Source organism: Callospermophilus lateralis, chromosome 20, assembly GCF_048772815.1.
Source record: "Callospermophilus lateralis isolate mCalLat2 chromosome 20, mCalLat2.hap1, whole genome shotgun sequence".
NCBI classification, from domain to species: domain Eukaryota; kingdom Metazoa; phylum Chordata; class Mammalia; order Rodentia; family Sciuridae; genus Callospermophilus; species Callospermophilus lateralis.
This window is the reverse complement of record NC_135324.1, coordinates 10,979,211-10,994,280: the sequence shown is the minus strand read 5'-3', so window position 1 is coordinate 10,994,280 and position 15,070 is coordinate 10,979,211. Positions and strand designations below refer to the sequence as shown.

General features: G+C 46.9%; 1 protein-coding gene across 17 annotated transcripts in view; it reads left to right on the top strand.

Annotated features, from left to right (window-relative positions):
* Positions 1-15,070, top strand: part of Itpr1 (inositol 1,4,5-trisphosphate receptor type 1) — a 307,630-nt gene that overhangs the window by 256,628 nt on the left and 35,932 nt on the right. For all 17 annotated transcript variants that reach the window (XM_076841084.1, XM_076841099.1, XM_076841098.1 and 14 more), the window contains 2 exons: positions 5,476-5,598; positions 11,068-11,243. In XM_076841084.1, the coding sequence (XP_076697199.1) occupies positions 5,476-5,598; positions 11,068-11,243 (299 nt within the window). The remainder of the gene's footprint in view (positions 1-5,475; positions 5,599-11,067; positions 11,244-15,070) is intronic.

The following is a 15,070-nucleotide window of genomic DNA, read 5'->3' as shown; positions in this document are numbered from 1 at the left end:
ACTTAGGGAGGCCCTAACCCACTCAGCGAGACCCTGTGTCAAAATTAAAAAGGAGCTGGGGATATCGCTCAGTGGTTCAAGCATCCCTGGGTTCAATCCCTGGCACCAAATAAATAAATAAAGAGGGCGATGAAAGACCAGGTCCTTGAGCGCCCAGGATGGTTCAGTGGGCAGGAAGTGCACTTTGGCCTGATTGCTCATTTACTAGCACACCTGCTCTGGAGACTCCCATGTTTCCCCTCATACTGAGGAACTCAGGTTTGAGGCTCTAAATCATTTTATGGGCAGTAGAATAACTTTTTATGTACGACACATCGTTGCCCTCCTCGTTGCCCTCCAGCGAGTCCCGTGGAGAGGCCCAGGCAGGCCTGGCTGAAATGACTCATGATAGGCACCTTTATAGGGCTTCCGCAGGGGGCTCCCCTGCTCCTGGTTTTCATTAGGGGTTTAATGTGGTCCTTCAGCCCCAGCGACAAGCTTGGCACCAGCTGTTGTGGCCAACTTAAAAAGGATGGTGTTTTATTTCTGTCAGGAGCCAGGCTTTTATTTGAAACGCTGAAGTCCAGCTACCACTGTGATCTTCTTGGCTCTTTCTATGGGGTGCGACTAGGGTTGAGGAGAGATGTGTCATAGGTCAGTTTCGGGGAACTCTCGTCCTCTCCCTGATCCCTGCTAATCTGAGGACCAGACATGCCTCCTCTGCTGCTGCTTTGCTTTTCTCCTCACCCACCTTCATCCTTAGCTTTGCTAGTGACAAAGAAGGTTGTCCAAGCAGATTGGCCAAAAGGTCCTATTCCCACCTCACCCCATCCCTATTCCATTCTCGCCTGTCTCTAAGGGGCATCTTAAAACATTCTGGGCCACACCATCCTGTACCCACATGTCTTGAGTCTGGCCCAGGGAGCAAGGGCTCACAGCAGCGAGCATGGGTATCCTCCTTGGTACAGACCTCAGAGGATGCAGGCGCGATTCTACCACTGTCAGCCTGTCCTTGGAGCCTCCTGTGGATTCCTCCAACACTCTTCCAATTCGGGCATCACGGTGAACACTGGCGCTCCTGATAGCACCATGCTGGGCTGTAAGAAAGAGATGCCCCTGCCACGAGGAGGAGAAAAGCCCCACCTGCCTCGGGCCCACCTTTCTAGTTCTGTGCTAGAGAGAGGAGAGAACTGCTTTGTGGCTTCTGCCTGTCAGCGCGATATTCCACAGTCGCAGCTTTAGGGAATGGTCCCGATTTCATGCTTCCAAATCTTATCAATTAATTTCATGCTTATCAGTGAATGTGGCTGCTGGATCAGTTATATTTCTTCTCCCAGAATTGTTCGTCAATCCATATATATATATAGGGGGTGTACATGTGTGTTAGGTCTCTGTTGGTTTACCAGATTTTTAGAGAGACTTTCTTTTAAGGTGTCTCACGTCTCGCTCTTTCTGAGATGGTGTCTCCAGCTGGGGGGATTGGGGGGGACCTCAGCCCCAAGGAGGAGGATGTCCAGTTCCATTCTCTCTCTGCCACCCACCAGTTCTGTGGCCCCCAGCAGGTGGGTTAACTGGTCCTAGACCTTCATCCATAAGGCGAGGAGCAGGATGACCTCTTGGACTCCTTTTATTCCAGAATGGCCATCTTGGCATTCCCAGATTCATATCACAGTGTCACTCCTGCCTTCCTTTATTTTCAGTCTTTCTGTTTTTGGAAAACAGTTTTTGTTTCTGTGAAGCTTAAACACAAGTATAGTTGTCAACTGGAAGATTTTAATTGGCTTCAAAGCTATCCGCTGGTAAGAGAGAAATTGAAAATAATAACTGAATTAAACATGATTTGCATATCTAGGGAGGGGAGAAGTACACTCATTAGAAGTGCAGTGAAGTTGAAATGCATTCTCCCCTTCCAAGGGTCTGTCTTCTCTTCTAGTAATTCTGCAGTAGAGGTCTTTTCTGGCTTACTCACCTAGCAGCTCAGCTTTACCTTTTACTGAACGTCACCTGTGCTTTGGGACATCTGTAGCCGAGACTCCACTGTTAACGTTGCTTAGTGTTTTCTTCTGCAAGAATTGAGACACCCAGTTAGTTGCTCTGCCCTGTAGAAACCCTGTTCTTTGCTTTGCTTACCCAGCACACGCAGCAGGCACACAGGCACACATACCCTTCTCCCACCTGCATCCTGCCTCTGCCTCCTGCTCTGACATCCTTTCCTGAAGGTCACAGCTCTGGTGAAGTCCAGACTGGGCTGTGAAAACTAGAAGAGGAAACTGAGATAGAGTTGCACATGCTGTGACTGTCACTCTGATGGGCACAGAGCTGGGAAATGCTGCTTATACACATATATGTGGAATCCAGGTCAGCTAGCAAAGCCCAGTTCCTTTAAGCAAAAGGCTAGGAAAGAGTGTCACCAAAACGTGTCCTAGGTATAGTCAGTCAAATCACTCGCCCATCTGGGGTCAAGGTATCCCACTGTCTTGCTGGACGTGGCAGGATGTTGTTGATCCAGGCAACTTTTAGCCCCAAGGACATAGAAAACATGCTGCAGGTTACAGTGGAGAACCCAATATGTGAAGGTCGTGGCTCCTTCCTCTGGAAGGGGGCAGACAACACAGGCATATTTTAAGTGGCTACCATACCAAGCTGATTATGATTAGGCCTGTAATCAGGCAGTGGCAGGTTATGTGAATATGGGAAAGGAAGACTTTGGAGGACAGGTGGGACCAGAATAGCATCTAGATGGGAAGTGGGGACTTAGCACAGCCAGAGAGCCTGCAGGAAGGGGAGATGTATCTGTCTCCTCTTGCTACTGAAACCAGTGGCCAGGAACTCTGGTGCCTACAACACCATTCTCACGAGCCTGATATCAAATTGGTAGAGCCATGGCTGCCTGAGGTCCTGAGCTTTTGTCCCCTCCCTCCCCAAAGCCCAGAGTGTCTAGCAGAACCCTTCTTGTGCTGCCTGGCTTTGGCTCTGAGTCTCCTGCTTCCGTCTTTCACATGTAAGGACTTACAAGTCCTTTCTGTCATGTAAGGTAAGATAGTCATAGGTCCTGAGGATTAGGATAGGGACATTTAGGGCCCATCATTTTGCCTACTGTAGAATGCATGTTCATTGCATTTCGTCACTGTGTACCAAGTTACCCACCAAATTTTAGTGGCTTGAAAAAGTAAATATTGATTTTTCTCACTGCTTTCTGGGGTTAGGAATTTGGGAGTAGCTTAGGGGGATGGTTCTGACTCAGAGAGTTTCAACTGAGACCCCAGCCAGGGCCACCATCTGTGCACTTGCCTGGACTGGAACATCCACCTGTTGTTAGCTCACCCAGGTGGCTGTTGGCAGGGGCCTCAGTTCCTCTGCACATGGGCCTCTGGGTGAATTTGCTGCAAGTCCTCACAACCCAGCAGAGCCAATGGCCGAGTCCAGAGAGTGAGGAAGGCCACAGAGCCCTTCGTGACTACCCTTAGAAGTCAGGCACCAGCAGTTGTGCTGTGTTCTATTTATTAGAAGTGAGTTGCTGGCCCCACACACACTCAGGGGAGGGGAATTTAGCCACACCTTGTGAAGAAAGGAGTATCAGAGACCTTGTGGACACAAAGAGCACAGGGAGCCCTGAGGAACAGCACCTGTATAGACAGAACCATCACCAGACTGGGATGCAAAGGACAGGGAAGGGAAGAGGGAGAGGGTCCAGGCAGGTGGATGGAATACTGTTCCACGTGCCCCAGGAAATAAGAGATGGCACCTCCAGGTGGGTCTCCAAGTACCTTCTTGCTCTTGGATTAATGCCACTTGGTTTAAAGGGCTGAATGTTTGTTCAGATTCAAAATGGTAGTACAATTTAAGTAGAATGCTAGTTTTATAAAAATAAGATGTACTTATGAACTGCACGTTTCTTGAGGTTGTACTGAGGTATCCTACGACGGACACTCACATTGGCTCTCTGACCATCCTGGGCTTTGCCGGCTCCTTCCCCAACCCCCCAACTTACCACCTGCTTTTGGTACATCCATGATGGGGAGAGATGCTGCAAATCTGCACCTGTTCCTTAGCCTCAGCACCTCCTTACCATTCATCTCTTCCCTCCAGTTCTGGAGTTTTCGTATCTAGATCAGAAAGGGGGCATCAGCCCCCAAAAAATTGCAGTTGCTTTTGTTTTCAAAGCCAGATGATCTTTCTTCTCAAGTTCGCTTCCTCAAGATGAATTATTACCCAGTGATTGGCCGGATCCTGGTCAGCCTCTCTGGAGTGGTCACACAAGCCATTTACCTTTATCCCCGGCACTGACCCCAAACCATCGATCCCCTGGGTGATGGCATTGCCACACCCTCCACACATTGCTGGGCGTTCCCTTGTGTGTAAAATGAGGGCTCTTAATCTGAAGGCTGGGTTGCAGCTCTGCAGTTAGGAAACAGCGCCTCTTACCAAGTACAGACCTGCTGTGAGCGATAGTTAAGCACCCAGGGATCTGTCTGGTTGGACCCTAACTTAGTTCAGAAGGGAAGCTTCCAAAGGCTTGGCAGCTGCAAGTATCATTATAGGGCCATAGGGTTTGTCATTGGCCTCTGTGCTCAAGTTAAATGATGACTTCACTGGGGGAGGAGGAAAAAAAAAAAAAAAAAGCATGCGAGGGACCCCTGCCCACATGCTCCATAGTCTCTGGGGAGGCTGATGTTGAGTGAGATGCTAGTGCTACCTTGAAATCAGCTCTACCCTGGCACCAATGGAAAAGGTGCCCTGGAGCTGCGAGCATGGACACAGCCTTGTTCTGAGAATATCCAGCCCACGTGGTGTCACCGTAGGGCACAATGGATTGAGAAGGCAGTGATTTCCACAGGGTGCCTTGCCCCTGTGTGACATACGGTGCCACACCCTTTCTCTCCTGGAGCCGCTGGGAACGTGGACTCCAAGCTGACCACCCAGTCGGCAGCCTGTGTTCCTGCTTCCCCGGCCCCCTGAGAGTGACCATCAGGCTTCAGGGAAGCGGCAAGTGACTCAGTGTTGGGAAGGGGATTGTTGTTCTGCTGTGGGGCATTAAGAGCCAGGAGGGATGTGAAAAGGGGACCAGTCCTTGTTTGAGGCCCAACTGGACCAACTCTGAGTGCTGTGTCTCCCCGACATTTCTAGAGACCTAACTTAATTCTTGGGTCTCTCTGGGCATCTCATCTGGTCCCAGCAGCCCGAGGGGAACCAGGCCCTCCATGCATGAACCCTGGATGACCCCCAGCCCCTGCAGCTGGTGCTGTTGACTGGGGCATGCTTTCAGATGTCCCAACTTGTCTCCTCCTCCTCTTCAGTGTCCCCCAATAGGCCTTCTGTTCCCAAGTTCTCCAAACAGAAATGAACCGATGAGATGTCACTGCGTGCCAATTTGGAAACAAATGATCGTTTTTACTATTGAGGAGGAAACCAGTGGCACAAGTGGACTTGCGGGGACGGAGGGGAGGAGGGGCTGTGGAGTTCCAGCTCTCTGACATGGCCTCTGCCCTCCCACAGCCCAGCCTGTCCTCTACTGGTGTGCCCGCAACATGTCCTTCTGGAGCAGCATCTCCTTCAACCTGGCCGTCCTGATGAACCTGCTCGTGGCCTTCTTCTACCCGTTTAAAGGAGTGCGAGGAGGTACCGATGGCTTAAATTTTGAAAAAATTAGTAGATGCAACTGGACAGCTGTGATCTACACCCTTAGTACTGTCCCTGGAAGCATTTATGCCACGTTTAGGATCGCAGGTCCCCATTTTCAGGCAAGAATGAGATGGTAGCTTTTATTTTTAAGTCTAACTTAAAATAATTTAAATATTCTATTACTATGTGTATTTTAGCCAAGAAAGAAAGAGAAGGAGTTATTGAACTTGAAATATCATCTTAACCCCATTTTTTTGTTGTTATGTTTTGGTTTTGGGTACTGAGGATTGAACCCAGAGGCACTCTACCACTGAACCACATCCCTAGTCTTTTTTATTTATTATTTTGAGACGTGGCCTTGCTCAGGTGCTGAGATTGGCCTCTAACTGGCAATCCTCCTACTTCAGCTTCCCGAGTTGCTGGGATTACAGGTGTGGCCACTGAGCCGAGCAGCATTTTTCTTTTAAATGCTATTTCAGGAAGCATGAGCACCCATGTCTGAAAAGGTCTGACAGGAACACAGGGCTGCAAGCTATTTTCTGAGGGGTGTCTGCCCTCACTAAGCTGCCAGGTGGCAGGGGTGTGAACAGGAGAGGGTTCAGTGGAGTACTCCATTGGCTGTGATGGAGGCACCAACTCCTGCTAGTCAAAACAGGTTATTTAGCCACTGCCTTGATTATGTTTGTATTTACTTTTGATTTAAAAAAAAAAAAAAATGTTTCAAAGAGATTTTATTACTCACCGTGACCATTTTCTTCTCTGGTTATTTGTGGCAGCACTCAGGCCAGCATCTGGGGACAGTGGGTTGACAGGCCTCACCTTTCAGTGTTAAGCTTTCTACAGTGGAATTCGTGGTCAAAGAAGTCCAGAGACTTAGCGCCCAGGCCTGACTCTGCCATTCCACCTCTGGGCAGGCCACTTCCTTGGCTCCTGGTCACGTGCCTCTGCATTTCTGGATACTGACACCAAGCTAGAGGCTGGGAGACTTGAGTGTGGCTGTTGAACTTCCTGCAGAATTCAGGGAAAACTAGCAACCTAGTCAGGGTTCCCTGGAGCCTCCTGCTTCTTTCCCATCAAATTTGAGACCCACTGGATGAGCTAACTTCTAACTCTAACATGGTGCCCTCTGAGTTGGCATCTTAAAAACCCATGGGAGACAAGGCTTCCTGTTTGGAAAACATGGGCTTCAGGATTTCATGGGGTAGGCATGTGGGACAGCAGGACCAGATCTCCTGGGAGGGAAGGGAGGTCAGTGTGACCTAAGGGGGCCCTTTCTGTCCTTCCACCATATGGTGACTGAAGTTACCTAAAGCACATCAGTTCACCCTCAGATTATTTTTTCCTTTTGTAACATGTGTTGAAGGCATTTGCTATACTTAACCAGTAAATCTCTGGAGGAGAAGGCTTGTATTAACCCTGACTAGAAATAACATCTGGTCCATTGACCTGAAAATATTTTTTTGAGATCCATATCTGTTAGGGGCCGGAGTTACAGCTCAGTGTAGACTGCTCGCCCACATGCACAGGTCTCTGTTTCTATCCCCACTGCCACAAAACACACACACACGGATTTTTGGCATCTCAAGAACAGAAGTTCCAAAATGTCCCTCTTGGTTGTGAATAATGACCTTATAGTGCATGCCATGTGATTCTGTGGCTCATCTGACATGGCTGCCAAGAACAGCAGTGGCCTTAAAAGCTCCTTTTCAAAAGTATCATCTCCCCAGCCCCCTCCATTCCCTTTCATTTCAGAATTGGTGAGTTGTTGGGGCTGGGGATGTACCTCAGTTGTTAGAGTGCTTGCCTCGTATGCACAAGGCCCTGGGTTCAATCCCCAACACCACAAAACAACAACAACAAAAATCAGAATTGGTGAGTAGCTAAGTCTTTAAAAAAACATGACACTTGGGCAGGCTCAGATGCTTCCTGAATTTATAGGCATGCCATCATGATTAAAGCAAATGCAGTACTACTTTTTAAACTTTTTTATATGGAAGTTTTCTAATACACACATGAGTAGGCAGCACAATATAATGACCCACATGTACCTATCAGCCCAGCTTTAAAAATAAACATTTTGCCAGTCTTGTTTCATCTATCCCCCTGCTATATTTTCTGAAACATTTTAAAGAAGTTTAGACATCTTGTTGTTTTGACCATAAATATTTCAGTGTGCCTCTCTAACTTATAAGCATATTTTAAAATCTGTATAATCACCATGTCATTATCATATCTAACAGAACTAACAGTAAATCCTGTAATAGTCTGTCCAAATTCAGATTTCTCCAGCTGTCTCAAAGATGTCTAGAAATTCTAGAGTTGCTTTTTGGAATCCAGCACTCTTTTTAAACACGGCTTTTATGGTGGGGAGACAGGTTTTTACATTGGCCTCTTCAGGATCTGCATATATGGTTATATTTATTAGACTGAGATATTAAGTGGTGTTCATGCGCTTAAGAAAATGCAAGGTAAGCCAGACACTGGGAGAAAAATACTTTGAAAACAGGTATCTAATTAGAGACTTATATCCACAACATAAGAAGAATCCTTAAAACTTAATAATATAAAGCCTGCCCCATTTACAATAATGGGCAAAGTATCTGGTCAGAGAGTTTATAAAAGAAGATATATAGGACCGGGGGTGCATAGCTCAGTGGCAGGACTCTTTCCTATCCACGTGCAGGGCCCTGGACTTGATCCTCAGCACTGTAAATAATAATAATAACAACATCATCAACATACATACATACAAATAAGCACGTGAAAAGACATTCATCATTACTAGTTGTTAGGGAAATGCAAATTAAAACCAGTGAGGGCTGGGGTTGTGACTCAGTGGTGGAGTGCTTGCCTAGTATGTGTGAGGCACTAGGTTCAATTCTTAGCCCTGCAAGTAAATAAATAAACAAATAAAGATCCATCAATGACTAGTAAAAATATTAAAAACGAAAGAAAACACAGGGGCTGGGTTTGTGGCTCAGCGGTAGAGTGCTTGCCTAGCATGCATGAGGCACTGGGTTCCATCCTCAGAACCACATAAATGTAGAATAAAGATATTGTGTCCACCTAACTAAAAAATAAATATTAAAGAAAAAAGACATTTAAACACACACACACACACACACACACACACAATGACACATCACTGCAAATCTACTAGAATGGGTGAACTAAAAAGACCGACAATACCAAGTACCGGTGATGATGTGGGACCAGCAGAACACTCATATGCCATATGCTGATATGCACGGTCACTTGGGAAAGCAGTATGATAGTATCTTATAAAATTACACATATACTTAAAGCCCAGCAGTCTCCTTCCTCACCTTAGTCCAAGAGAAATGGAAATATATCTGCCCCAAGATTTTCACTTGAATGTTCTGGTTACATTATTATAACAGCTCCAAGCTGGAAGTAACCCACATATCCTTTCATTGTTGGATGGATGGATAGGTAAGTTATAGTGTATCCATTCTATGGAATATTACTGAGCAATAAAAATAATGAAATATCAGTAGAGTCACCTGACTGACTCCAAAAAGTTTGATAGGTGAAAGAATTCATATGCATAAGACTACCTACTTGTGTACTTTCCCCCCATTTTTATAAAATTTTAGAAAATGAAAGACTAGCATAGCAGAAGAGCGCATCAGTGGGAGGGGTTGGGGCAAAACATGGAAAGCAGAGAGGTACAAGGAAACTTTAGGGTGATGATATTTTGTATCTCAATTGTGGGGCCAGTTTCAACTGGCATGGCTACATACACTGCCAAGACTCACCAAATCCAACCTTTAAATTAGGTGATTTTTTTTTTTCTTTTGACACTGGGGCTTGAACCCAGGGGTGCTTAACCACTGAACCACATCCCCAGCAATTTTTATTTTTTTAATTTTGAGAAAGGGTCTCGCTAAGTTGCCTAAGGCCTCACTAAGTTGCTCAGCTGGCCTTAAAATTGCAATCCTTCTGCCTTAGCCTCCGAAGTTGCTGGGACCACAGGCATGTGCCACTGTACCTGGCATGGGTAGATTTTTTTTTTTTTATTTAAATGATGATTACACACCATCAACTTTAGAGACATGTAAACTCCAGCTATTCACACTCTCTCTTTGGACAAAATATGTAACCCAAGATTCAGTTTCCTTCAGAGTAAAGTGGAGAACTAGAGATGTGGCTCAACAGCGGAGCTCTTGTCTAGCATGCGCAAAGCCCTGGGTTCCATCCCCAACACTGCAAAAAAAAAAAAAAAAAAAAAGAGCTACCAGTAGCAACCTCACAGCATAGTCGAGAGGACAGATTAAATGTCAGTCAATAACAAGGGTCGAATAAGATGTTCAGTAATTGTTAAATGTGCACAAAGTGACACTTTGGATTTCTGAAGAGCTTGAGACTCTTCATGCTCATTTCTAATCAGCTTTTCCTTTTGAAGAATGTTAAGGGGCTGGGTCTGGGGGAAGAGTTGTGAGGGGAGAGAATGCATCTGTGCAGGCATCTGTGGCCTCAGTTCAGAGGGCGGCCAGCAGCTTGTAGAAGAGCCGGAGTCTGTGTACTGGTCTCTCCCTGGACAGTGCTGCAATCCCAGCCGTCCTCACGATGTGAAACCCCTTTATATAAGTGGCCTTAATGGTGTATTGCTGCTTGTTTACATCCGAAGGAGACTCAAGATGTGACAGCATTTGCAATAGGGGTGTTTTATTTTTTTTAATGAGTGTTTTACAGAACTGTATTTTTAGACACATTGGCTCGTGTTATATAACCAAGCCATCTCGTGGGACACTCTAAATAGAACTTGCAATAGCAAGAGATGACAAAAAGTGGTAGAGGCTCTTTGACTGCAGGGATAATCTAATTGTAAGATGATGCTCATGATACGGAAATTGTCTTCCTCTTTCCCTTGAAGAAATCCGATTCAGGCAGGGGACCTGCAGTGTTCCTTTGCATCACTTTTAATAGAAAGTAAGCGCAGGCTTCCTGTTGGTCCTGCCTGAGAGTGAGTCGGGACCCAGGTATGAGTTGTAGTCACTGAACAAGCCTTTGGTGAGGGCCTCCTGGCATCAGGCACTTCCTTCGGGGAATTTAGAGTCTGGAGAGTGAGAGAAACACACATTGATCCTTAGAACGTAGAGTCTGCAGGGATGACCAGAATGTGGGGGGATGTGGAGCTGGAGGGAACAGCTGAATTGTAAATTCTGCAAGGAGGAAGGGGTAGGGAAGACTTCCCAGAAGGGGTCACCTCTCAGCTAAACCTACCATGCATAGGAAGAAAGAGTTTCCCACGTGGGGAAAAACATGTGGTGATGGCTGGGAAGTCTGAAAACACAAATGTGACCGCATGTATCTGTGGCAGAGAGTTTGAGGTGACAGTTGGAACAGACAAGGCTAGCAGGGGACTGAAGAAAACATTAGCCTTGACCTTTGCCCATACTCCAGGAAAGCACTGATCCCTGAGAGCCCTGCTCTGCCCTCCAGGAACGCTGGAGCCACACTGGTCAGGCCTCCTGTGGACAGCAATGCTCATCTCCCTGGCCATCGTCATTGCCCTACCCAAGCCCCACGGCATCCGGGCCTTGATTGCTTCCACAATTCTACGATTAATATTTTCGGTCGGGCTGCAACCCACGTTGTTTCTGCTGGGAGCGTTCAACGTAAGTATGAGTGTCCTGGTTGCTGCTGTTTTCTGTTTATGGGTTAACGTCTTCCGTTCAGGTGCCTGGCATCTTAGCCTCAGCTTTCTTTTAGCCTCAGCTTTCAATCCAAGAAAAAGAAAGATTTTGCCTATGTCAGCTGCTAAAAGAGTAGAAGGACTGGGTACAGTGGAGCACACCTGTCATCCCAGTGACTCCGGAGGCTGAGGCAGGAGGATCATAAGTTCAGAACCAGCCTCAGCAAATAGGCAAGACCCAATCTCAAAAAAAAAAAAAAAAATGGGGTGGGGGGATTGGGGATGTGGCTCAGTAGTAAACCTAATGGGGGACTGAACCCAGAGGTTCAGTCCCCCATTATCAAAAATAAAACAACACAAGGAAGAGATGGTCACGGCCGCACACTCCCTCTCTGCCTTCTTGGGGCATTCAAGCCTCCTGGTGCATCATCCAGGCGTCGACAGGCTCAACTTTAGGGACTATCCCTCCCGGGAGTGAGGCAGATAGGGTGATACATGATGAGATTTCAGGTAGCTTCGGCAATCTGGCCAAAGGTTTGCCCATAAATCAAACAAGCAGATATTAACCCAGCACCATTTCTGGTGGGAGCCATGTAGAAAAGAGGAGAGAGGTGAATGGGAGTGTCCAGAGCTGGTGGAGCAGCTGGAGAGGTAAGAAGAGCACCAGGGACAGTTAGTGAGTCGGTGGTGCTGGGGGAAATGCTGCTTTGGTACGCTGGAGAGAAGTCCCGTGCCTCTTCAGGAGCAACCGGGAGGTGGAAGTAAGTGACATCAATCCATTCATGGGACAGGGTGTCTGGTGAGGGGAAAGATGAAATTTGGCCATGTGAGATACTGTCGGTGTCTGAAAGTACCGTCCAGAGTTTTGTATCCCGAATGTGTAAGGAAGCTGAGGTCCCTGTGCAACAGTGGAGGTGGTTTCACCAAATAAGGTAACCATGTCCCCAACTGGGTCTTTTTATGGTGCAGGCAGCAAGAACTCTGGAGAGGAGACCATGTCGAGAAGAGAAGCTTAGCGGGAGGAAGCAGGGTTAAGTTGTGTCTTGAAGGGCACAGCCAGAGAACAGGAACCGAGAAGAGCATTCTGGCTGTCGTAGGCCTCGTTGGCCAGCGCAGAGCAGCGAGGACACCTGGATGTGAGCCAGAGATCGTTAGAGATTGAGGTGGACCTCATTCATGGTTGTGTGTATGAGTTGCCTTTAGGAAGAAGCTTTTAGACTTCATCCTAAGGTCCACATTTCTAAAATATGACCCGACTTGATAAATGTTGGGTCAAAACAACAAAAAAAAGTGGCCAAGTCGTTGCGAGAAATCAAACAAAATTGAAGGGTATCTCTGACCAGAGGACTTTTCAGAGACTTTAATATACTTATATGGATTTTGAGTCTCCAGGAAAGGGAACTCATGTATTTGTGTTTCCCATGTTTGCCTGTGATTGTTTCTGTTGTTGTTGTTTTAAGTATTACTGGGGACTGGTTTTGCATTGAGTAGATGTTGGGAAACTCTGTTCCTATTGGTGAGAAGTGTTTTTGAGCCAAGCCATTGGTACACACGAAGGTATTTTTCAGAAAGGTCATCATTGGTGTGTGGACTCCGGAGGCAGGGAGGCCCTGGGGTGATTTTGATCAGGTGTGGCCAGCCTGAGCCCAGGTCGTAGTGTACAGTATACACTGATGGGAAGGAAAGAGTCCTGGGTGGGGCTTCAGAGTCAGGGCATTCCCCCACCGAGGTGCAGCTGGGTCCTCTTCTTCAGGACAAGAAGGCATTGTGTGACGGAGGAGACCAATAGGACTTCAGGTTTCCAGTCATGGGTGACTGAGAGAAGAATAACACTGGCTAAAAGGAAGTAGTGAAAATATTGAGTTTTCTGGTGAAAACACATTAACAATGGTGACTTATTGGGCTTGAGATGACAAGATGTGCTAATACTGTCAACTGTCACATATGGAAAAGCCTGGCAAGAAGTGGCAGAGAGATGTTGCTGGGGAGGGGGATCACCAACAGTAAGAGGAAGCTATTGATAAAGAAATACTGGATGGGTGACCTCAGTGTCTGAGAGGTCGTCTTCTCTGGACTGCCTCATTCTCTTTTACTCTAGACTTTAATCATCCTGTGGTCATCACTTCTTTAACGTAAATCGCTTATGGGAAAGTCTCAAATTAGACAATTTTCTTGTGTAATAATAATTGCTAGAGGGGGAAAGGGTCAGACAGTTATTAATATTTAGAGGAGATCTGAGAGACAGACCAACCACCAGAAGCATATGGGAGAAGGAAGATGGTCGTAGATAAAGAGAGGAGGAACGCTGGAGGTCTGAGCGCTGGGGGAGGCTGGGCTGGTGTCCTGCACGTTGAGCGTGCCGTTGTCCTGAGAGGGACGGGGTGGTGAGCCCTGTTGTGCTGTGGGGAGCTCAGACAGATGCTCCAAGCAGACAGGGGAAGATGCAGATAGAAGATGGCAGCCTCCCTGGGGGCTTGACAAGGGCTGCTTCTGTAGCAGGGTGGAGCTGGAAGCAAAGAGAAGGCCAGCCAAGCAGAGTGGGCAGGGAGTGGACAGCACGAGACCACCCATGTATAGGAGATGTTTGCTGGGTAGCAATGGAAGTTAAAGGATTGAGTGGATTCGGGGGAAGTGGATTGCTTTCCTTCCTGTTGCGATGACAGGAGCTGTTGCATCCAGTGCTATTAATCAGTATCCTGGTACCTTCCCTGCCTCCTTGGACCTTCCCCCAAAACCCCATCAATATGCATCATCCAGAGTCGGCAATGTGTGCCCACCCTAGGGAAGACCCTCATCAGCAAAGATGAAAATATTGGGGGGGAAAAAAGCAGGCAGATTGCACATCAGAGCCCCAGAAAGCCAGAAGTTCTCTTTGGGTACTGCCTCTCTGATTGCTGAGAGGCTCTGTTACACTGACCTGCCAGGTTAACTGGCAGAATTTTCCCAGCACCTGAGGCCAGGGGAGCTGGGGTAGCAGAAAGTGGCTTTACCAAGGGTGTCCAAGGTGCTTTCTGTCCAGCCTCCTCCAATTCAAGTTTTTCTATCAACCTCTTGAAGCGATGGACTTCTAGTAGCGGAGTTTCTAGCAAAGGTGGGACTGTTGTACAGAGCAGATCAGTTAGGACTCCTTCAGTTACAGGTACCAGAAAATCTATGCAGAGGAGACAATGGATTGGTTGGTTTTGACCAAAAAAAAAAAAAAATCAAGAACCTGGCTTCAGGCATAGCTGATTATAGGAGCTCAGACAGTGGCATCAGGGCCTGTTGCTCTGTCCCTTCTTTCAGATCTGTGGTATGGTAAGAGGCTGCCAAAAGCTCCAGAGGTTATTCTGTCTTGTTAAGATCAAGGGGAGAGACAAAATTGTCTTGTACTGCTATACCCGGGAAGGGCTCAGTAGACTTTATTGACTCCCTTTGGTCACGTGCCTATCCCAGTAGCACAATCCCAGAAGATTCCAGTACTCTGATTGCTCAGGGTGGAGCCCCACCCAGACCTCAAGAACTGATTCCTGGAAAGGGATGGATCCCCCAGGGAAATTAGAAGTGATTCCCAGAAAAAGGGGCAGGGAAACTGAACTCATCTTGACATTCCTTATTTGCTTTCCCCCCAAAGTTCTTATTTTCCCTATAAATTTAGAAGCACTGAAAGACAAGAATTGCCTGCTTCTCATTAAATTGCAACCCTATAATGCCTAGAATGTAACAAATTCAGAAAACACTTCTAATCATGCTGATCATGAAGTTCGTGGGTAGAGGTGACTTCTGTGTTTGACTAACTCACGTAAGAATGTTAGAAATGATTCATATCTC